The 23,136-nt window shown below is 38.9% G+C and overlaps 1 protein-coding gene across 2 annotated transcripts in view; it reads left to right on the forward strand.

The window, feature by feature from the left end:
- Nucleotides 1–23,136, forward strand: part of macrod2 (mono-ADP ribosylhydrolase 2) — a 437,400-nt gene that overhangs the window by 384,282 nt on the left and 29,982 nt on the right. Inside the window, exons 9-11 of one of the 2 annotated variants that reach the window (XM_058058339.1) lie at nucleotides 3,353–3,431; nucleotides 12,862–12,900; nucleotides 14,594–14,647. In XM_058058339.1, the coding sequence (XP_057914322.1) occupies nucleotides 3,353–3,431; nucleotides 12,862–12,900; nucleotides 14,594–14,647 (172 nt within the window). The remainder of the gene's footprint in view (nucleotides 1–3,352; nucleotides 3,432–12,861; nucleotides 12,901–14,593; nucleotides 14,648–23,136) is intronic. The other variant, XM_058058340.1, reaches the window with a different exon arrangement.

The following is a 23,136-nucleotide window of genomic DNA, read 5'->3' on the forward strand; positions in this document are numbered from 1 at the left end:
TTAGTAGACTAATGCAGTGAAATAAAATGGTCCAATCCTAACGCTAGTATTATAAAGAGCCATATAGTGGTATAAATGAAAGCTGCAGGGTGAGATTGCGATCTCATAGCTTGTGTCATTATCATACTTAAGTATAATAACTCCTTATGCTTTCAGTGGAACCCCTTATGCCAAACATTTTTTTTTTCAGTGATGAATGTTGAACTGTAATTTGTTAAGATTCCAATACAATTTCTCCCATTGAAAGGTAACTGTTCTGTGTGACGTAAGTATTGGCAATTTTTATGCATCGTAACTCCGCTTCGAATTCCCATGCAGCACGCATTAAAAGAGAAAGTGATGAAGTGTTTCTTTCATCATGCATTTACTGTGTAATCCTCATGAGAGTCTTTCCGCCGGTGCTCACCTCCCAAACGCAGTGTGTGTGCAACACTGTGGAAGCCTGCATCAGCCTGTGCTTAAAGTGGGGGTCATATGTTGATAGTGCTACAAAAAAACAGAATGGACGCACTCATTTCATAACACTAATGTATGTACACCAGGGATGTCCAAAGTGCGGCCTACGGGCCATTTGTGGAAGCATTATTTTATAGTTCTGTGAACGGCACATTGTAGAACTCAAATCTAAAATTAAATTGTCAAAATTTTAAAAAGCAAAAGGCACCTAAGAAAAACTGAAAGTTGTAGAAGAGTTGGTATCAAAAACTAATAAGATAACAGATTATTTACTGACATATACACAGTACACATACAGTATAGCCGAATAATTTCAGACTTAAAATAATGTACAGATTTAAACCCTGCCCATTTCCAGTTAAATCAAACCCACTTCCGGGTGCAGATATGGATACAGATCATTTAGATGAGTGAACAAATACAGATTGTGGTGTACTCGCTCATCCTTATTATCTAATTCCCGGGCCGAGTGTCCTGGTTTTCAGTAACCCAATTATGGTCACTGTACTCATATTTTTAACATTCCTAATTGTGAAACAAGCATTACATTTAGAATCCTAAAATTTTGTGTCAATGCGCAAACGTGTTTTCATGTTTTTACAGTTCCATTTTGCAGTTATTTAATTTTCCAATGCAACACATTGTCCCCTGTAGCGTGTTTTGTCACTCTGAAGTTTATTTCTTTATCTTTGCTACTAGCTCTATCCAGACTGAAGTGAACCAAATGAATAGGTTAAGTAACAAACAGAATAAGCACGGTCTCGTAGCAGCATGTCTTTGTGATTTGCCACAAGGTCGGCAATCATGATTTGTACTGCTTCACAGTGGGCAATCACTTTGAGAACCAAGCTCCATAAAAGACTAATGGAAATTCCTGTGGAGCTTCTGTCCTACGGCATTCTCCATACTGCACATTGTCATATGCGTTATAATGGAATATTATCACTCTTCACACATTGTTTGTCAGTGAGTATACAACTCCAATAGCTTTTTTTTGCCTCTCAATGGTAGATTTTTCATTTATTATTCATTTTATTTTATGAACAAACCCCACTAGACATCCAGCAAAGTAAAATGTTCCCATCCTGAAGTGACCCCTAACATTTACTACAAAGCCCTGATCATAAACTATTTATGGATCTATGTTTGTTTGGGAACCAGAGGGGGCCTCTTTGAAGCCGTTTCTTCTTAACAGGGTCCAGAATGGAACTAAAGCTAGTGAGCTGCCTTTGTCCCTCCATATGAGTACTACCTAATAGCCATAATGGTAGCTATTATGCTGCTCTTATGGCTGGTTTATAAAATTGCTATTCTTCAATCTAGTAAATATCAGCTTTCATGGTTGGGAATGAGACCCCTAAAGGCAGCAGTATTGATGCCACTGTACTATATGCTGCTGTTTTAGGTTTTCTTTGTCAATGAAACAACTCTATTTGCCTTGTGGTTGTCATTTAGAGTTCAATTATCTATTTACCCCCTCTACCTTCTTTAGGTCAACTTGTTGTTATTACTGATGATACTCTAGGACAGGGGTCTCAAACTCAATTTACCTCGGGGCCACTGGAGCTAGGGTCTGGGCAAGGCTGGGCCGCATCGGGTTTTCCAAAAAAAAACAAAAACGCATTTATTAAAAACAGAAAAATATACAAACTTTTTGAGTGCTTTGGTTCCAATTTTCTACAAGAAAAGCTCTGATAAAACATTCCACTGTTCTCAAATATCTTAGTTTTTATTTTTCTGCACAAAATAAGATGAAAAATAAATAAACAAATCAAGAATAAAGAAAATCAATCAATCAGTAATAAATAAATATAATAATAATAATAAAACGGCAAATAATAAAAACTTAAGAAACCACATATAGTTGGTGGGTAGACAAATTATTTTTTTCAGATTAAAATGAACAAAGCATTATTAGAGCCCTGTAGACATGACAAAACACGACTATAGTCACATTTATACTCTTTTTTTATTTACAACATATTGCACAACTGCAGGGTCTTGAGACACATGCTAACTCGCAAACTAGAGAGCTAGCGACCTAAACGGTAGCCTTCAAGTTATTTCCTTTAAACTTAAATAGACAAAAACTTACCACTTCCACACGGATAGGGAGGATAACTATTAACAGTTATTTAACCTTTAACATGAACATTAATCAAACGTAATAATTTTTTCTGGGTACATGATACCATACAGCATCCATATCAAACTTGCGCGGGCCGTATTAACATTAAACTTTCATATCAAGGCGGGGGCCTCAAACTAGTGTCCTGCGGGCCACATTTGGCCCGCGGGCCGCATGTTTGAGACCCCTGCTCTATGATCATTGGAAGTCAGCTTCTTATTATGTTGACTTTATTTTCCTATATTTGTGTCCTTGCTATTTTGTTTTTATTTGACCATTTAGTATACAGGTGAAAATGTAAGAATATAAACATGAAACTTGCTTAACTTTCTTTTTAGCCAAATTGTTCAGGCTGCTGTACTTTTTTAAAGATAGCAATATCGATGTAATTATGGCTTTATTACCCCCAGATGTGACATTAAAAAATGAAGTTGCCATTTTAATTTTGTAAATTGCATGCTCAGTGAAAGCACTCCAAATTGCTTATTCCTTTTGTTGTCTTGAAGAATATTGCTGCGCTGTAACATGCACCCATTCACTAATGCTAATTCTGGTTATGTGCTGTAGTATTTGCTCAAAGCGATCTCTGATGACTAATTCATGGGGTCTCGATAGGGCTAGTACCTAATCAGACTCCTGAGCCAAGCTGATTGCGTCTTGCTAATGCACAAAGTTTTAATAACCAAAATCTTCCTGTTGGTTACTCTATTATTGAACACACTAAGTTTACAATTAATTGTTTGTCCTTCTTTTTTTCTTTCCATGCAGATCACACGAGTCATTTTCTGTGTCTTCCTTGAAACTGACTTTACCATCTACAAGAAGAAGATGGCGGTTGTCTTTCAAGGTAAGTGTTTTAACGAATGCTGACTTTGGCTTAGTCGTTCATACACTCTTTTAACAGTAGAGAAATTGCAATTAAAACCTGATCGAGCCTTTGAAATTGAATAGAGTTTGATTTCCTTCCAATTCTAATTTCAAAGGTATTCTCCACACACAAACTCAACCTTTTGAGCACTTTTGAGCATAGCTGGAGACAAAGTGGGGGCGAGTAACTAACGTGGAAGTCTTCAGTTCCAAAGTATGCACTTCCACACTTATACATAGTCTTTTCAATGCATAAGTATGATACATACAGTAGTAGTAATACAGGGGGCAAGTAGCTAACGTGGCAGTCTTTGGTTCCAAAGTATGCACTTCCACACTTATACTTAGTCTTTTCAATGCATAAGTGTGATACATTGTAATACATACAGTAGTAGTACGTAGTACAGTAATACAGTAGTTCTACCACCGTGCGCTGTTCCACTGACACTATTGACAGCGGACTTGCTCATCTTCCTCTTGCCATGCCACTGCTGTGTCCTCCAAATGTGGCCTCCAGCTCTCCAATTAAGATATCCACCTCAATTTCAGTGAAGTTGCACTTCCTCTTCTTCACTTCTTAATTGAAGGCGAATTGAAGGTGTGGCAAAGGCGTGATGTGAGGTGGAGTTGCACATTTGGACAGCAGGTGAAGCTCAAATTGCGTGAATGTGTGCATTAGGGTGCATCAAATTTGAATGGGAAATTTTAATTTCATAATATCAATTTGGCTGGCATTTCATTTTTTTCCTAATGAACATAAAAATGTCTTCTGCAAAGTTTTGAGTAAATCCATTAAGATTTAGGGGTGCCACCTCACACATAAACTTTGGTAAAAAACTTTGGGAAAATGTGCAATTTCTAGTCTAATTGCCAAAAAGTTGACCTGGAAATATTGAGTACAATGAACTTCTATACAACATCATTTTTTATAGGGTTATTAAAGTAAATATATTTGTTTTCTCTTTGGGCAGATTGGCTATTTCTCAGAATTCAACTTTCAAGATTCTCCATTCATTTGTCCTATTGACAAAATGAATGGCGGTAAATGGGACATGTTCACACGGCCTCACCCTGAATTTTATGTAGCAGTGATGGATATTTGACATACATATAAAGTTTAAACACTTTGTTATTTATTTTATTTGTATTTTATTATAAACACAAGGGGCAATAGTAACATATTTAAATAACAATTCATGGCGACCATTCTGTTCACTACTTTATTCCACAAAAACAGATGTATGGTGGCACCCCTAAATAATCATGTATTGGAAAAATATTTTGTATGTGTTGTTTCTACATATATTGGAACACTTTTAGTACCCAGCCATATCAAAATTCAATAATTGTGTTTTTTGATGCACCCTAGTGTGCGTACATCGCTTTTTTTGGTCTGAATATTTTTGTCCGTACATATATTTTGGATTTCTTGCTTATGCAGAGGTTTAGTCAGTTTTATGAGTAAGGCCCCTGCTCAGTCATCTCCACGGCTACCATCATTATCATCATCTCATATTGCTTGTGACGTTCTTACATGATATGCTAATTCACATAACATTGAGACATCAATGGCATATTTTTGCCACCAAAATTTGGTCTGAAATCCCAATTCCACAAGCTTCAAGGTGTTTGAGACTTGAGTTTTTTCTTCTTTCTGAAGATGTTTTATTTATCGTATGTTTTCCACTCACCAAACTGAACATTTGAGATGAGCTGGGTCGCTCTGCTCCAGTGTACATGCCAAGAAATATCTGCAGCATCTTGTTGTCTTTGACACCTTCATATGTATTTCAATACACCCACAGTACCCTCTGGGAGATTAACAGTGAGAATTTATGCTGACAGTTTGTTAAACAAGTGTTTATAGATCTCCTTAAAAGGATGGGAATACTTTCAGCACTTGTCAGTGGAGCAGCAACCGATGTTTAAAACATAATTGTTGATATTCCAATGAGACTTTAATATCAGATTTAAATGACAGGGCCTCGGCTGCATATTCATTTGGAAAGAACCAAATTTAGCAATGAATTGCAACCGCTGATAATCCTTGGTTAGAGCTCCTCAATTCTATATGCGAGATAAACATCTGTTATCTTCTGTTCCAATTTTATTTTACGGCTCTCTCGCTCACCCTCCCATCCCTGGGAGCAGCATTATTTCTTGGCGAGGGCAGAAGGCGTTACAAGTTCTGATGGGGGCTCCATGGAGGATTGAGTTGAATAGCTAGGGAGCCACTGAGCTGAGGCTGTCTGGCTTTACCAGCCTTGCATTACCTCCCATTTACCTTACTTTTCACCCCACACCTCCCCAACGGAATAGCGGCTCTCAGGCCTGTGCGTCTCGCTTCTCCCAGATGGAGAGTGTTTTGTTCCCCGCATGCTCCCATCATCTGTCCCACTCGCCGCCCGAGCTCCTTCCTGAAAGATTACATTGTGTGGAGAGACCTTAATTATATTGCCTGCCCTCGTGTACCCAATGTCTGCCTCATCATATTAGTGCTCCGAGATGAGAATCTGGAGCTGTTGTCCTCCAGTTATCACTCCAGCCACTTACAAGAACTGTCGGTGGCTCGACATTGCAACATAAGCGGCAATGGTAAAGAAAGGAAATAACAATCTTGATGTTCATATAGATCTGTGATTTTCAACCACTGTGCCGCGGCACACTAGTGTACCTTGAGAAACCGTCAGGTGTGCCGTGAGGAATTATCCAATATCACTTTTTATAGTTAACATTGATTAATCATCATTTGCAAATATTATGTCAATAGCCATTATGTCAATAGTATACATGGACCAAAATATTCCAATTGCATTTGGTTTATTTACTCAAACAGGGATGGAATATTCCTTTAACCAATCCAATTCAGGTATCTTGTACCCGCTCAAACAGAAATTTGTCAGGGTGCGTTCTTCTTCGTGGTGTTTTTCTTCTTCTGTTGTTTATTGGCGGTTGGCAAGCAGCTTTCGTGTGCATTAGCGCCATCTGTGAAACAGAATCTAAACACTTCTTTACTTTATTCACAAGTCCAGTTTTATTAAAAAAGAAAATATATATCTATATATAACATGTCCTGAGTTTAATTATAAAATATTAGCAAGATTGAATGTGATCTTTTCCTGTTTAAATTTATCCCGGGTGCGTTCTTTCAGCGCAAGCTCAGATATGACGTAACACGCAGCTCCAGACGTTCTTCAGTTTTAAAAATGGAGGCGGGCAATCGGCATTGGACTAAGCGAAGTTTGTTTTTGATTCAAACTAAATTTCAAGACTGGACAGACGAAAAACTGGCAATACGGAGTTATTCCAACAAGTGAAAGAAAAACTCGGGGAAGTCGGTATCACGTGATGTTGATGTTTACGTTTTACTGCGCATGACCCATTGACTATTCTGTTTGATTTTCACGGTGCATGTAGACAAGAGATTGGAATATTCCTTTCCATGGATATCATTGTTTCCCAAAAGGTCATTTGGAAAGAGAAAACTGGTCATGTAAAAACGTGGCTACTGTGGAGTGTCTGTGGTGTAAAGACTGGCAGAGCAATGTAATATTGGTCCGTGTGGCAACACCTACCTTGTTCCTCCGATAGACTTTTTGATGCACGTGTGAGGTCATGGTGACATTTTGTAAAATTTTTGGTTAGTGGTGTGCTACAAGATTTTTCCAATGTAAAAAACGTGCCGTGGCTCAAAAAAGGTTGAAAAACACTGATATAGATATTACAAATTCCATGGCTGTATTGTTCTATAAAGTAACGTATGAAATAGGTTGTTCAAAATGAATGGGGATGAAAAAGGATCCTTCTTGCTACAATGAAGTGCCATGATGCCAAGACGGCTGCTCTTATTTATTGTAGCATTTGACCTTTGACTGCTGCGGTAGGTACTGCCGGTGAGGCAGGATATTATTACTCCCGTGATAGTCCAAGAGGGAGATTAGGTCTTGCCCCTTTGTTCACGCGTACTGCAGCCATATTATTTACATGTCCACATCACACTGACAACTTTCGCTCTTTAACAAATCAGAATGTGAATGTAATTATGCCGCTATCCGGGCTGTGATTGGGAACGCTGTGGTTCTGAGGACAAAGAGATGCTGATTGGTATGATTGCAGAATGTTGGAAGACATTTCTCCTAACAAAGAATGGCAGCAGCTGTGCCAGAGAACATCTCATCATTTCACATGATCACAGTTAGACAATCGGGTCGTTTTTTGCAATGCATCAACCGTACACCTGAGACGATCCTGGGCCCTCTGACATCGCTGAGCTTTTGATGTGTCGCATCACATGGATGCTCCCTCTTATCTTCTTCTCTGGTCCTCACTAGTTCCCGCTTCATTCCTCGCCTTGTTTTCACGGCACTTTATAATCTATTACCGATGTGTCCATCCATTCATTTTCTATAGCGCTAGTCCTCATTAGCGTGGTGAGCTGGAATTTAGACCAGCTGATTTCAGGCAAGAAGTGTTGTACACCGTGGACTTGTCAACAGACGGTCACTTTGCACACACACACACACACACACACATCACACACACACATATATATATATATATATATATATATATATATATATATATATATATATATATATATATATATATATATATATACCGTATTTTCCGGACTATAAGTCGCTCGGAGTAAGTCGCACAAGGCCAAAAATGCATCATTAGGGAGAAAAAAAACATACATAAGTCGCACTGGCATATATGGTAATGGTTTTATTTCATTTGAACATGCATCAGATTACAATTGAATGCATCACATAATCAGTTCACAGTTCCACATGTCCAAAAGGAGTAGGAAGAAGCAAAGCTTATTAAATCCTACCCCTCCATCTGGTACTTTTACAATCAGTAACTGTTACATTTGTTCACTTCCTGCTTTCCTAATATAGTTTAAGTTTTGTTTTTTGGGTTTTTTTTTTATAAGTCACATTTTTTGCAGGTAATTTGTTTTACAAACTACTTGACCAAAATAGACATTACATCCTCTTGGAAGGCAAGTTCTAACAATAAAAGAATGGATGAACAGGCTGAATAGATGTAAGATATGCTAACACAAAGGTTATTCAGCTACACAAAAAATAAACATGAACAGAAAAGGTGTCCACTGTTTATGTAACATAAATATATTTTTCAGTCATAAGTAACACAAGTTAACATAAGTAATATCAATTTAAATACATATTTTCCACATGCACGCACCATTATTCTACCAGTTCCTGCGTGACCATCAGCCATCGCAACTCAGTTGGGCATCTTCCTCCCACATTCCAAAAACATGCATGTTCGGTTAATTGGTGACTCCAAATTGTCCATAGGTATGAATGTGAGTGTGAATGGTTGTTTGTCTATATGTGCCCTGTGATTGGCTGGCGACCAGTCCAGGGTGTGCACCTCTTGCCTGAAGACAGCTGGGATAGGCTCCAGCATACCCCCGCGACCCTCGTGAGGATAAGCGGCATAGAAAACAGATGGATGGATAGAAATTGATGTTAAAAAAATGTCCATTTGGGTCACTGTTTGTCTTTGAAGTGTGATGGTGAGTCCCACACTACCCACAGCCAAACCAGTAAAGAACAGCCGGCACATACACACGCCTGTGTATGTTATTCCAAACACATTGTTTCCATTTGACAAAGAAACCATTTAACTAGAACATAGGAAAGTGACACCATTAATCTTGAACACCGCGATTCCATTGGGTAGTTCTTGATTGCCTTTGCAAGAATGGAGGCAGTGAGGCAGCTGTGGTCGTATGTGCATAGTAGAACCACATTGACATTGATTCTGGTTATACGTCTGTACTAATATGATCTGGGTGACTGCCCACAAGCTGGTTTCTATCATTTCTTCTTCTCGGGTCATCCCCAGTGCTGACAATAGGAAACCAGCCCTCAGCTTTGCAGGGGTTATTGTGTTCTCTCCAAGTGTTTCACCGACTTTGCAATCGGCATTTGTTTACATGGCTATTAATACACTCTATTCTCATGATGCCATGCACCCACAACCACATGTCTGTAATACAAGCGCCCTCTTCCATGCCCCCTACTGCTTTGGAAGTGGTAAAGCTGCACTGCGCACACACTTGTATCACGCACACGTAATATGTTGACAGAGGATATGAGAGGCTGGAGCAACCCTGTGAGGAGTGAAATGAAGTCTGTGTTGATTTCACAAGGCTTTCCCTCGGGGCAGGGAAATGAGAAGACCACAGTGTGTTCGTGATGTGATCTGCAGAAAGCGCATTGGCTGGCTCACACCCTTTCAGTCAGCTTTGGCAGATATGAGAATTCACTTCAAGCACATCTGTGAACATATCACGGGCAGGGACAACATGTGCAAATACATACACTAACTACCTTGTCAGAATTTTAGTTTTTTTTTTTTTTGTGAAATGTAATTTTTGGCCTTAACATAAACTAGTAAATGTAGTCTATTGTACTCTATGTCAATGCTATCTATCAAATGTTACAATATATAGTACTATCCAAAAGTCATTAAATTTAGTGCTGCATTACCCCAGGATGCAAAGACATCATGGTGGGTCTGATTAATAACGTTTTTAATTAAATGCAGCACACAGGAATGAAAACTCAACAGGATAAAAAAAAAAAAGGCGCTTCCCAAAGAGCTAGACGGTGATAAAAAAAAAACAGGAGTTAAAAAAAAGGCACCATAGAAATGGACATAAAGGGATAAAGTAGGCAAAAGTCAAACTTCCAAAAAAAAAAAGGTACTGAGCTCTGAGGTAGGTGAGCAAGTCATGAGGAGCAAGCATGGCAGGAAGACACAAAAAGGCAGTTCAAAGTTTTAACCAAAAAGTGAGTGTAGGGATCACACAAAGGGAGCTTAGAAGCTTGGCCGCAGGGATAGCAACAGGAGGCTCAGCAGAGCGCACGGAAAGCCAGGAGTCCTCATGGCACAAACACAAGTTCCAGGATTCGGTAGGAACATTCATGAGTCAACAATAGTGTGTCAAGGCACTGCAGGTTTTCCCTCCAACCGGTTACTCCAGCAGGTGATTCCATTGATGAGCCCCTTCCCTCAAATTGATGGAGTGTGTAAAAGTGAAGGTGCGCCGATAGTACCAAACAAAAAATGAGCATACACAATAGGTCTCCAAACAGGAAATCATTGTGGACACAAAAAAAGCCCAAATTCATTCAAAAACATTTGGCAAAACATGCACCCCAAAGGTATTCTTTATGCTAGTATTCTTCTGCTTCTTTTATTAAACATGAAAATTTAACCCAGTAAAATTTGGAACAGTTTAATGTGCTGTACAGGAACTTCAAGTCAAATCTTTACAAAACTCACAATAAGCTTATCAACACACCGGAAATCACAGGAGGTCATTGCTGAATATAACAGTCTTACTCATCGTGTCATCTTAGATAGAAGACTAAAATCATCACACAGCAGCTCAACCCTCAAACTAAGAAATATTCATTCATTCTTTCATTTTCTGCCGCTTATCCTCACAAGGGTCGCGAGGGGTGCTGGGGGTGCTATCCCAGCTGTCTTCAGACGAGAGGCGGGGTACACCCTGGACTGGCCGCCAGCCAATCACAGGGCAAATATAGACAGCTAAGAAATATATAAGTCACAATACAAGTTTCAAATATAAAACAGCAACTATGTTAACTTCTTCCTATAATGCTTTATTCCCAGTTAAGCAGTTCATTGACCAATGGCCTGAAATTCTGAAGTATTGGAGATGTCACATGATTAGAACGTGGCCATAAATTAGCCACACCACTGTATAATCCACAGGGTTCAGAGTTTAAGAAAAAAGTAGCGTCTAATACGCATGAAATTACAGTAATTGCCAATTAGTCATTGACCTTTTGTCTAGTGATTCTAAACCTTTGAGGATATCTGCATTAGATGTACGCTTGATGTATTCCAAAGCATTTTGACCGCAACCTGCATTAATTAAAACCTGTATTAATTTACTTTTTTTTATTTAATAAAATAAAAAAATATTTTTTGTTGTTATTTATTTATTATATATATTTTTTTATTATATTATAATAATTTTTTGAGGATATCTGCATTAGATGTATGCTTGATGTATTCCAAAGCATTTTGACCACAACCTGCATTCATTAAAACCTGTATTAATTTACTTTTTTTTATTTAAAAAAATAAAAAATATATCTTTTATTGTTATTTATTTATTATATATATATTTTTTTATTATATTATAATATATATTTTTTTTATTTACCTTGCTTTAAGAGTACCTGTAAGTATACTATTTGGACATGATTAATGTGATTCTGTTCTAATGCTTCAAATTTGCTTTATAATTAATGGGCAGTTAAAGGATAAAAGAAGGAAGGAAGGAATATACGGAGGAAAGGAGTGAGTGAGTGACAGACACAATAAGGGGAAGGGGGGAACAAAGATGCAAACAGTGTTGATGAGTGGTAATAATGTGATAGCATGTGACAGTCGCTGAGACTCCCCATGTTTCCCAAAGCACGCTTAGATGAATGCAGTGTAGCCTTTTATCCCGTGTTATACAATAGGAAAAAAGGCTGTCACTGACTCCACTGGGAGCTCTGATGCGCTCAGAGGAGATGACAAAAGCCTTTCATCACATTGGATGCTTGCTTTTGCTTGTGCACCAAGGTACAATCATGGCACATACGTACATGCACAAGTTGCAGCCATACTGTACATATGCTTTCGCATGTAGTAACTAATACCGAGTCATTTTAAAAGCAGCATATGGTGTCACATGACTCAGAGCTTCTATAGCTACATCTGTCTGTGTTTCACTGTGTGTGTGTTTGCATAATGGGAGCCAGGCACAGTTCCTCTCTATCTGCCTCTTCAAGCAACATCCAAAGCCGTCCTCTCATCTCCCACTTTGCAGCGAAACTCATCCAAGCAGAAATACCTCTGGTTCACTCCGTCAGACTCAGAGAAAATCAAAGGGATTTTTAAAACCCAGTTGTCCAACCTGGCTTACTTTCCTTGTATTTGGAGGAAATGGAAGGTTTTCTGTAATGTATGCCGAGGCAACTGCTATAGATTTAATTGAAAAAGGATGTCTGCTGAATGTCACGCACACACATAAGGAGTCATCTTGATGTAGCGACGTCAGATGGTGCAGCAGAGCGGGACTGTTGTGAAATGTCTGGGCCGGTGTGAAAGGAAAGAGGAGGTCAGAGCGTTATTGTACAATGTCCTTGGACAGACATACTGTATGTGTTATTGTCATGACATCACTTGAATGCAACCCATCACAGAAAGAGCGTGCATGGATGGCGTTTTCATTACAGTGAAATATTTTTAAAAATATCATTTTGGATTAAATATGAAAATGAAGACATTGACACACTTTATTAACAACATGTTTTGACGACATTATTTCCCACCTTTCCCAGACAATGACATGGAGGATGCAGAGGATCAGCTGAAGGGAGGTGAGTGACAGAATATTTCATGGTTACCTTTTCACCTTAACACCTTCCGTTCCTGCACACACAACCAGAGTGAGTGGTAAAGCTTTAACTCGTGACAGTGATTTGTGATTTGTGAGAGGAAATTGAATGTTTATTCATTGGTTGACAAGTTGAATCACGCTCTTGACGCTTTGCTATTAAAAATACTTCATGCCAGGTACACTGCATTACAAGAGCTTACGTCCACAGCTAAATCCCAGCAACCATTCTGTTCGTGTGGCTCACTGGCACCATGCCTCCAGACCACCTAAAGTGAGTGGCAAAAAAACATCTCCCCGCAGCGTGTGCTAGGCTCGAGAACAAACACAACCATCAGCGCGTAGTGCTTTTATCACTGCTCCATCTTGGCAAGTCGCCTGTAGCGCCCAGTTACTGCTTATCATGTTTAACTATTGACATTTGTCCATACACTGATGTCCTGAATAAAGATTGGCACTAATACAAAGCCGTGTGGCCTATTTGCTTAAATGTTGATAATAAAGACAAAGTTGAGATGGATTTTTAATTTTTTTTCACCTTGGGAGTTTTCTTCCAGTGTAAGAAAAAGAATATCAGAAACTTGCAACTAAACTGAGAGCGACAGAATGTTTGTAATGGTAATGGTAATGGTTTTATTTCATTTGAACATGCATCAGATTACAATTGAATGCATCACATAATCAATTCACAGTTCCACATGTCCAAAAGGAGTAGGAAGAAGCAAAGCTGATTAAATCCTACCCCTCCATCTGGTACTTTTACAATCAGTAACTGTTACATTTGTTCACTTCCTGCTTTCCATAATACAGTTTAAGGTTTTTTTTTTTTTTTGAATTTTTTAATTTTGTAATTTTTTGTCCCGCTCTGTAGTACAAGCTGATATGACCATACAATGACATAATGGGTACCATAGTAACTGTTCATATAGTGATATACATAGCACATCATGACTGGTTCAAGACTCTTTGTAACCACCACCAAGCATAAGTGAGATGTAAGACAAATTACCATTAAATAAGCAAGCATCAACAATACGCCAATCATTTGTGCAAATCCATTGAGCAATATTTCCCCCCACGCCATCATAGAGGTAGACACCCACCAACCCAAATAAAACATTATACTTTAGAGGTGTGTAGGGACATTTGTGAAATGGTCGTTTTCTGTAGTTCCAGTTGCTTCTTTAACCAGATGTTGCATTACATTACCCTACAGTGTCATGGTATTTCAATAAGCCTATTGGATGGTCTACATAGTAGTATATCGTAATGCCAGCACTGTGTTGGTACAGTCGGGCCTTGTTTGATGGGCCTTTGCTCCAGTGCCAGGTGCTGGCCCTGTATTTTGTTCCATCGGAGTCACTTGGACCCACTGCTGCATGGAGTCTATTCAAAGGTTCAAATGGCCGCCGCTCTCACATTATCTGGCAGTTTTTGTCCCCGACTGTACACTGGGGTGACTCTCAAAGTCTCGCATTTCCCCGCAGGAGTCACTTTTTGTCAGGCAGTTATAAGACAAACAGCATGTAAAAGCCACAGAATTCTCCCTTGTGCTGCCGGAGGTCTGACGCCATCACAGTCTTTTATCAGAATTCAGATGATGTCACACCCTTTACACCTTAACCAATTGATGAACATATCAGTCAGCTCTTTGTCACTGAATTCTTTTCTTGTAGATAACACACCGCCATCTACAAAATCAACAACCAAGGACGATGACAGCAACAAAGGTCTGTCTCTTTGAATATTGCATGTATGTTTTCATAGACACCATCCGGGAGGCTTTCTTTCAACAATATGTGTGTATTATTGTGGAATTAGTTTTGCATCATATTGAAGTGTTGAAAGCTGTACACATTTTCTCACGTGATGCCACTGAAATTCCAAGTTGTTCTATTATCAAAACAGAATTTCTTTTGGGAATATTTCTCCCAGGTTCCAATTGTCACCATTATGAAGCCTTTACAGTACTAGAGGCATTCAACCACTGAATAATAACACGAAAAGTCAAACTGCTCACCCTTAAAAGATTCGATTTAAGATTCCGGTGCTGAGGAAAGTAGTTCCAGCTAGTTGCTGGGGGGCAGTTAAGTAAAGAGTTTGGCTTCTATAATATGCGTTCCAAAGCATAATACATTTTCATCATAAAAATGCCTACTAGACAGACCTTACTATGCTACCATCTGCCGTCATGCACCTGCAATGCAGCTCTGCTCAATCTCAACAATAAAAAAAAAAACAGGAAACATAACATGAAATAAATTGTGCAAATTGTCACTTCTCTAATTGCTCACATAATGTATACGGTGTATTGTTCTTCAAAGCTTCAAAACATAAAATGCGTCCATATGTCTAATATGCTCTTTCTCCCAAGTGTAGACATATTACAGCGACTAACTTGTTACAATATTGCAGCAGATGGTATGGTTTTGCTGTGGAAAATCCACCAGCCCTACCTCACAAAGAGAGTCGCTCTGATTGGATCTCCTCCTTAATGCATACCCCACCTCCTCTCCAACACACGGCTAAAATAGCTGTGAATCGATATTCCCACCCATCTACTTGACAAAATTAAATATAAGTGGATTTAATTTCTGTCAGTCAATTTGTTCAATAGTGACAGCGTTAGTTAATTCTATCATGGTTTTTGTCAGCATTTGTTTTGATTAGTTTTTGGCTTGTTTTTAATCACTGAGCACATATAGAAAAAGAAACATTCACATTCACATTCATACCTATGAACAATTTAGAGTCTCTAATTAACCGAACATGCATGTTTTTGGAATGTGGATGGAAACCGAAGTACCCAGGATCAATCTCCAAACGGAGATTCATACCCAGGTCTTCCAGATCTCCTGACCTTGTGGCCAACATGCTAACCACTAGGCGAGACAACAATATATTAGCACATATAATGGATATTCAATGCAGTTACATGCTATTATGTTGTAGTAAATGCAACACTATTACACTTTTCCTCTTTAACAGAAAACACACTTAGTGGAGTTAATCTTAGTGGAATTAAATCTCCTGGAATTTGCAATAAATACAGCTGCTGTATTGTATCTTTATGCAGGAATACCTAATAATGTGGGCCAGGGGTCTCAAACTCAATTTACCTGGGGGCCACTGGAGCTAGGGTCTGGGTGAGACTGGGCCGCATCCGGTTTTCCAAAAAACCAACAAAAAACGGAAAAATTAATAAACTTTACTTTGGTTCCGATTTTCTACAAGAAAAGCTCTGATAAAACATTTCACTGTTGTCAAATACCTTATTTTTCTACACAAAATAAGATGATAAATCAATAAACAAATCAAGAATAAAGTAAATCAATCAATCAGTAATAAGTAAATATAATAATAGTAATAATAAAACGGCAAATAATAAAACTTAAGAAACCATATATAGTTGGTGGGTAGACAAATTATTGTTTTCAGATTAAAATCAACAGTATTAACAGTTATTTAACCTTTAACATGAACATTAATCAAACGTAATAATTTTTTCTGGGTACATGATACCATACAGCATCCAAATTGCGCGGGCCGCACTAACATTAAACTTTCATATCAAGGCGAGGGCCTCAAAGTGTCCACATGTGGCCCGCGGGCCATGTGTTTGAGACCCCTGATGTGGACGATTTGTTTCGTGTGTCTCACAGTGCCATTAATTATCTCAACACCAGATTGTGTGTGTACATAAAAAAATATATATTTTGCATTTATGAAATGTTTTCTTGTTCAACAAGCACAACTGATGGCTACGATTCACTAGTCCCAGGTTCCTCTTTGGGGGAATGAATACAACATGAAGCTTGGTCCTTTTCAAACAAATGTTTTCTTGCAGGCAAACTTGTTTAAGAAGCCATTATCTGGCTATTCTGCAGTTTCAGCCCCTTTGGATGTGTAATATTGAAACAATTATAGGCTTCTCCGATACGATGGACCAAAGATAATTAGATTCTTACACTGGAGGGTGTTAGTAGGCAATTAAAATGGTACACCATCCATTTGTCTTCGAGCCTAAAGGTTGCAGGGAATTTTTAAAGATAGCAGTCATGGTTGTTTTCTCTGGGGGACATGGCTCATCTCGCTGATTGTGAGAGACTGGACTAGATAGCACAGTCACTTCAAGGGCGTCAATAATTCTGTGTTTTTAAACAAGGCGCAGTCGTTTCCGCTTGTTTTTTCAACATACCTTTCTATAGAATCCCGCTGCAGCAATTCAATATGAGTCACAAATTCAATCAGCAGCATTAGGAGGGCATAAGTATTTTGTAATAATCTTTATAAATCCTAATTTATCAGGCCCGGCAGCTTAATAGTAACTAATCCATTCACAAAAGGCCTTGGCACAGCTTTCTAGCATGGGAACACTCAGTCCTTGAGACAACCTCTCGCTCAAGAAGGGAATGAAATGATTTCGTAGTGCCTCCACTGTAAAAAGGTTAGGTGCGGATGTAGCACTAGGCGGGATTAATCATACAAAACACTCAGATGTCACGATAACGCTGAGCAGGGGAGATGTCGGCTTTGCTGAGTTCAACATCCATGAGTCTCCTCTCGGCACCAAATGCTTCCGTTCAGAAACGGAATTCACCGTGTGTCATTACCGCGGTTCGTATGTTGGCTGCTGTTGATGTGTGCATGTGTGTCTTTGTCTTTTGAATAAATTACACTCTTGCGGTGGCGTTGGTGGAGTGCTTGTCAATATGCCTCTGTGTCATCCATCACAAGCCTCAGGGACGTCACGCTCCACACCCCCACCCCCCCATGGGTCAGCCATGAGAGGCTTTTAGCCACTGTACACACTCCATATATAAATATACTAGTTAGAGGAGTAATATAGTGTTACTTCCGTGGAGGGAGAGAACACTAAACCAAACACAAACATCAGCTGCTATATGAAATCATATATACTATTTTCATTTAATTATTTACATATTTGTTATTTTATATATACAGTATATGTAACTTCTTTGAATATTGGCATTTGAAACAAACACACCATCATTCCTTCACCCTGAAACCAACTCCACTTGCCTAGCAACTAAATATAAATATTAACAATAACAGCAAATATACCTGCACACAAGAAGTGTCAATCAAACCGCAGTCCCAAATCAACAAGTGCAGGCGAGCTACAATAGCTAATTTGTCCAGCATCCAGATGCTATTTACCGAATAAACATACCTGTCATACTGACTTTAATTATCTCAGAACATCCCCAAAACATCACACAAACTCAGGAGAAGCTATTAAAGTTGCTGTCTGTCAGGGTGGGGGTGATAGCGTTCCAACGTACGATATATCCCGTCCTCTTCCTGCTAATTGTGGACGACTTCTCTGACACTGTGTGTACTTAGTATGTGTGTGCAAACACGACAGGTATTTAATGCGACAACAAATCTCATTCAGTTTAACTCGTAATTATGAAGAATATGTACATTTCTTGCACAATCTGCTCTATAAAATTATTATTGCATGAAAAATGTTTACAACATGTTCTTGTTTTTAACCTTAAATTGCTAAAATTAACCTATTTTAAAACATGCCGGAGTCTGAAATACAGCCAGTTTTGCTTTGTAAATATATTCTGCAAAAGATGACGTCAACAATAAGTCTGTTTTTAAGTGGGAGTACAGATTTTTCACATTAAACTTGCACCATCGGAGCTGCCCATATTTGCAGGCTTCGGCCCGACTGTACATTAGGATCAACAGGCCATTGTTGCACAGCATGGACAGGAAGAAACAAGGGAATCGTAGACTCGTAATTATTAAGAATATATAGATTTCTTGCACAATCTGCTCTATAAAATCATTATTGCATGAAAAATGTTTATTTTTAAAATTGTAATAGTCGCTGCTTATGGGGGTGTCATACAACTTCATGTCAAAAAATCTGAATTGTCCCTTTAATACCAACAAACCTAGTACAACTCCAACTGTAATGCAATAGCCAAGCTCACATTTTGATATTATTTATTTTTCTCTCTGTGATCCTTCTGTTCATGGAACATACAAGACAATAATTACATGTTTGTGTTTCAAAAGTAGCTAAGCCAACACGCAAGCATCACAGATGTACTGACATCCACACTTTGCAATAGAAGCATCACCTGAATTGGCGAACAGCCCCGCAATATTTACTATTTGGCATCAGGGTGGTATTAGTGAGATTAGTGGGTGTCACTGGGCACAATAAAATGTGAACCTTGAGCCAGAAATCAATGTCTTGCTGAATGTGTTTGTCTGGATTGCTAAGGTTTCTGGGAACAAGGCTGAGCGAGAAGAGAGGAATGGCGAGCATGAATGCGACATAGAAATAAATAACGCTGAGTAGGCCCAGCACTCAGCCACTGCTGACCAACACATGCAAAAAGTGAGCTTTTGGTCATCCCAGATGACATACGCCTCATGAATTTTTTCTTTTCTTTGCTCCAGTTAACTTTAATAGACGAGGTGGATGAGAGGACAGTGTTTGATTTCCATTCATTCCTTGAGTACGAGATCCATCATGTAAGATAACCACTCTGGTCAAGTAGGACACAGTAGGGAGGTTGCATATCAACTTCTAAATTCTTTATGTCCTTGTAATACTTAACCCGTGCTGTTGATGTAAATAAATCATGTACATGCCTGTAAGACATGTCTTTTAACACAACACCTTTATGTGGATGCTCACCTTTTGACATTTCTAAAAATGAAATTTAGGCCAGATTATTAATGCTGAGTGTTGAAGGGTAGATATGAGATAGTGGGCTTTTTGTATGCAGTTGGTCAGGTATGTTGTGGCATGAATAGGAAGTATTAAGTACACTTAATGTTTGCAATGGAACCTTGTGACAATGCTGCCACCTGCTGTTTGTGATACATGAATGAGTAGCATTGCAAGGAGGTTTACATTGTGGAAAGACACCCTTCTAATGCTACTAATCTTAGAGCCATTATAAATCACAGCTGCCCTATATAGGAAGTTTTGTCATGCAGCGTGAGCGGAGAATTCATTATTGCAAATGGAAGACTGTTCTTTTCAATAAGCCAAATATGAATGATCAAATAAACTTGAATGCAACCTCTTGCCACATCTGACATGTCGTTTGGCATCACTTTATACAATTATGACAGTCATTGGGGGTATTTTCAACTCATGTTTTGACCTCAGCCATTTCCACTCAAGTATTCTTTTGCCCCTCTGTGTATGAGGCTCTATCTCCAAATGTCAGTCATGATTAATAGAGAGGATTTTCATCGACTGCATGTCACCAGCATTCTGCGTGATGGACAGAGGCACTTTGCACAAACATTCAGCGCAGTGCTTGCTAGAACTAGACTTTTTTTTGTGTATTTAATAGAGGTTGCCATTTTATTGTTCTGGGTGCAGGGCAAAATAGCATAGATATGGAAAATGGTTTCTCTCTGCGGCTTGTTAAAAAAAAAGCAATTATTGCATCTGCACAATAGCCATTGTGTAGAGCATGTTCTCTTATTGGTGTCATGGCTTTCATTTACACACTTTGTCCTACATGTCATTCATTTACACACGTATAAGAGTGCCTAACATTACATTTTTTTGATGTCACAACCAAAATGTACCTCTTATTTATACATAAGTCACATTCTGCAATCGTAAGGGTAACTATTATTCATTATGTAAACAACAACACTTAACTGTTCATCTGTGGTCAGTAATTAGGAATTGCATTTAAAGTGCTATTACAATCCTGTCCTATTATCACATCATTCCAGGGGTGCTGATACAGTGTAGTACAGTCACTGCAGCACCAGATTACTTATCATGCAATGCAACAGTCATTTTTGTTGCAAATGTTGGGCTATATATCCTGTGAACGCCCACCAAATGTACATTAAAAACGTTATTGTTCATACACAGTCATGGAAAAAATTATTACACCACCTTAGTTTTCTCCAGTTCACTGATCCATGTTAATTCCTGGTACAACTAAAAGTACAAATATTATGATGATAACAAAAATAGGTCATAAGAGTTTAATTTAAGAGCCGATATCTTGCAACTTCCATGGTGTCCTTGATAATAACCAAAATCAATTACATGAATAACTATAGCATTGTACTGCCACAAAATTAACTCTTATGAGCCATGTTTGGAGTCATATTTGTCCAAATAAAGGTACCTTTAGTTGTACCAGGCATTCAAATGAACAAAAAACTGAAGACATGATTGTATAAGTGCCGCCGGTGTATAAACTGCACGTGAAAATGATGCAGCCTGCATCAGTCTGTGAGGACCAGGCACCTTTTTATTTGACTGGAACCAATCATGAGTTATGATATAACTCACCACAGGCTTGCCAACACATTGTAAATTGCAAGAGGTCATTACTCACTATAACAGTCTGACTCACCGCGTCATCTTACAAACAACATTAAACTCACCACACAGCAACTTAACACTCAAAAAGTACCTATAAAATATACATTTAGATTTTTCAAGAGGTCATTACTCACTATAACAGTCTGACTCACCGCGTCATCTTACAAACAACATTAAACTCACCACACAGCAACCTAACACTCAAAAAGTACCTATAAAATATACATAGAAATTTTTATGTACAAGTGTTAATTTTTAAAGCTCTGTCTGAGGTTTTCGAGGGGCAGGAGCTAGCCGCCGTCACTGAAAGCAGCGCTGTGACGCTGTAGCATAATGAAGAATTAATACTGAAAGCCCCCCACTGCCTCTCATTGCTCTACCTGACACCTCGCCATGCCCCCCCACTATTTGAGAAGCACTGCTGTATAAGTAATAGCACCCCAAAGGCTTGATCAATCAGCTTCCTCTAATCTTTGAAACAAAAAAAACACATAAATACCTGAAATAAGTGGTTACTGCTTTTCGCTAGTAAACTAAACAACAAATTACATGGACACTAAAAGTAGCGAGGAAAAAAGTAATGTTTGCTTCCATTTAAGATACATTATGCGCCTTATTCTCTCTGTTGCACCACATCAATAAAAATAAGCCCGGTACAAATAAATCTCAAATTAGATAAAATAACAATGTAAAAAAACAGACGAGGCATATTCACGTTGCTTTTGAAGAAATGTTTTGGAAATCTCTGTGTTGCTGCTGTCCATTGACAAACATACATATGCATTCAATTAATGCAATATGCAAATGCGTGTTTTTCACAATCCGCAATCACACAAAGTTGCGAAAGCTGTAAGACACAGTAATTTGCATGCCGAGCCAGTACCACACACACATGCACACCATCTGCTTGTCCTCCTGGTCTTACCCAAAAGTAATACTTGCGGTATATCTGGGGTAGAGAATTTTTTGTTATGGAAGTAATTTGTATCAGCTCGTCAGAAAATGTACACTTTGCCGGAGAAGCGTTATCAAGCTCATTATCGTGAGAGACATGCACAACAACAGCCCTCTGTTCATTCATTTATGATGAAATGTGACATATTCGTGCATGAACATGTCCTCTGTTTTAGCAGAGTTTTGGGATGTTTAGAACAACAAATGATTCTGGACATGTCAACTTTGTTTTTAAAAGTTCCACCAAGCAGTTTCGTCTGTTCAACTCTTAAGGCTAAAGACCTCCAATAATACAATTAATATTTTCCTATCAACGGGATATAAAAAGATACTTTCATACACAAATAACACATTTTGTTCACATGTTGGTCAAACAGCTGCACGGCGGACAAGTGGTTAACGCGCAGACCTCACAGCTAGGAGACCAGGGTTCAATTCCACCCTCGGCCATCTCTGTGTGGAGTTTGCATGTTCTCCCCGTGAATGCGTGGCTTTTCTGCGTGTACTCCGGTTTCCTCCCACATTCCAAAAACATGCTAGGTTAACTGGCGACCTTGTCCATAGGTATGAATGTGAGTGTGAATGGTTGTTTGTCTATATGTGCCCTGTGATTGGCTGGCGACCAGTACAGGGTGTACCCCGCCTCTCGCCCAAAGACAGCTGGGATAGGCTCCAGCACCCCCCGCGACCCTCGTGAGGAAAAAGCGGTAGAAATTGAATGAATGAATGAATGTTGGTCAAACAGCTGCACGGCGGTCAAGTGGTTAGCGCGCAGACCTCACAGCTAGGAGACCAGGGTTCAATTCCACCCTCGGCCATCTCTGTGTGGAGTTTGCATGCGTGGGTTTTCTCCGGGCACTCCGGTTTCCTCCCACATTCCAAAAACATGCTAGGTTAATTGGCAAC

This window comes from Doryrhamphus excisus, chromosome 20 (genome assembly GCF_030265055.1).
Source record: "Doryrhamphus excisus isolate RoL2022-K1 chromosome 20, RoL_Dexc_1.0, whole genome shotgun sequence".
In the NCBI taxonomy this organism is placed as follows: Eukaryota; Metazoa; Chordata; class Actinopteri; order Syngnathiformes; family Syngnathidae; genus Doryrhamphus; species Doryrhamphus excisus.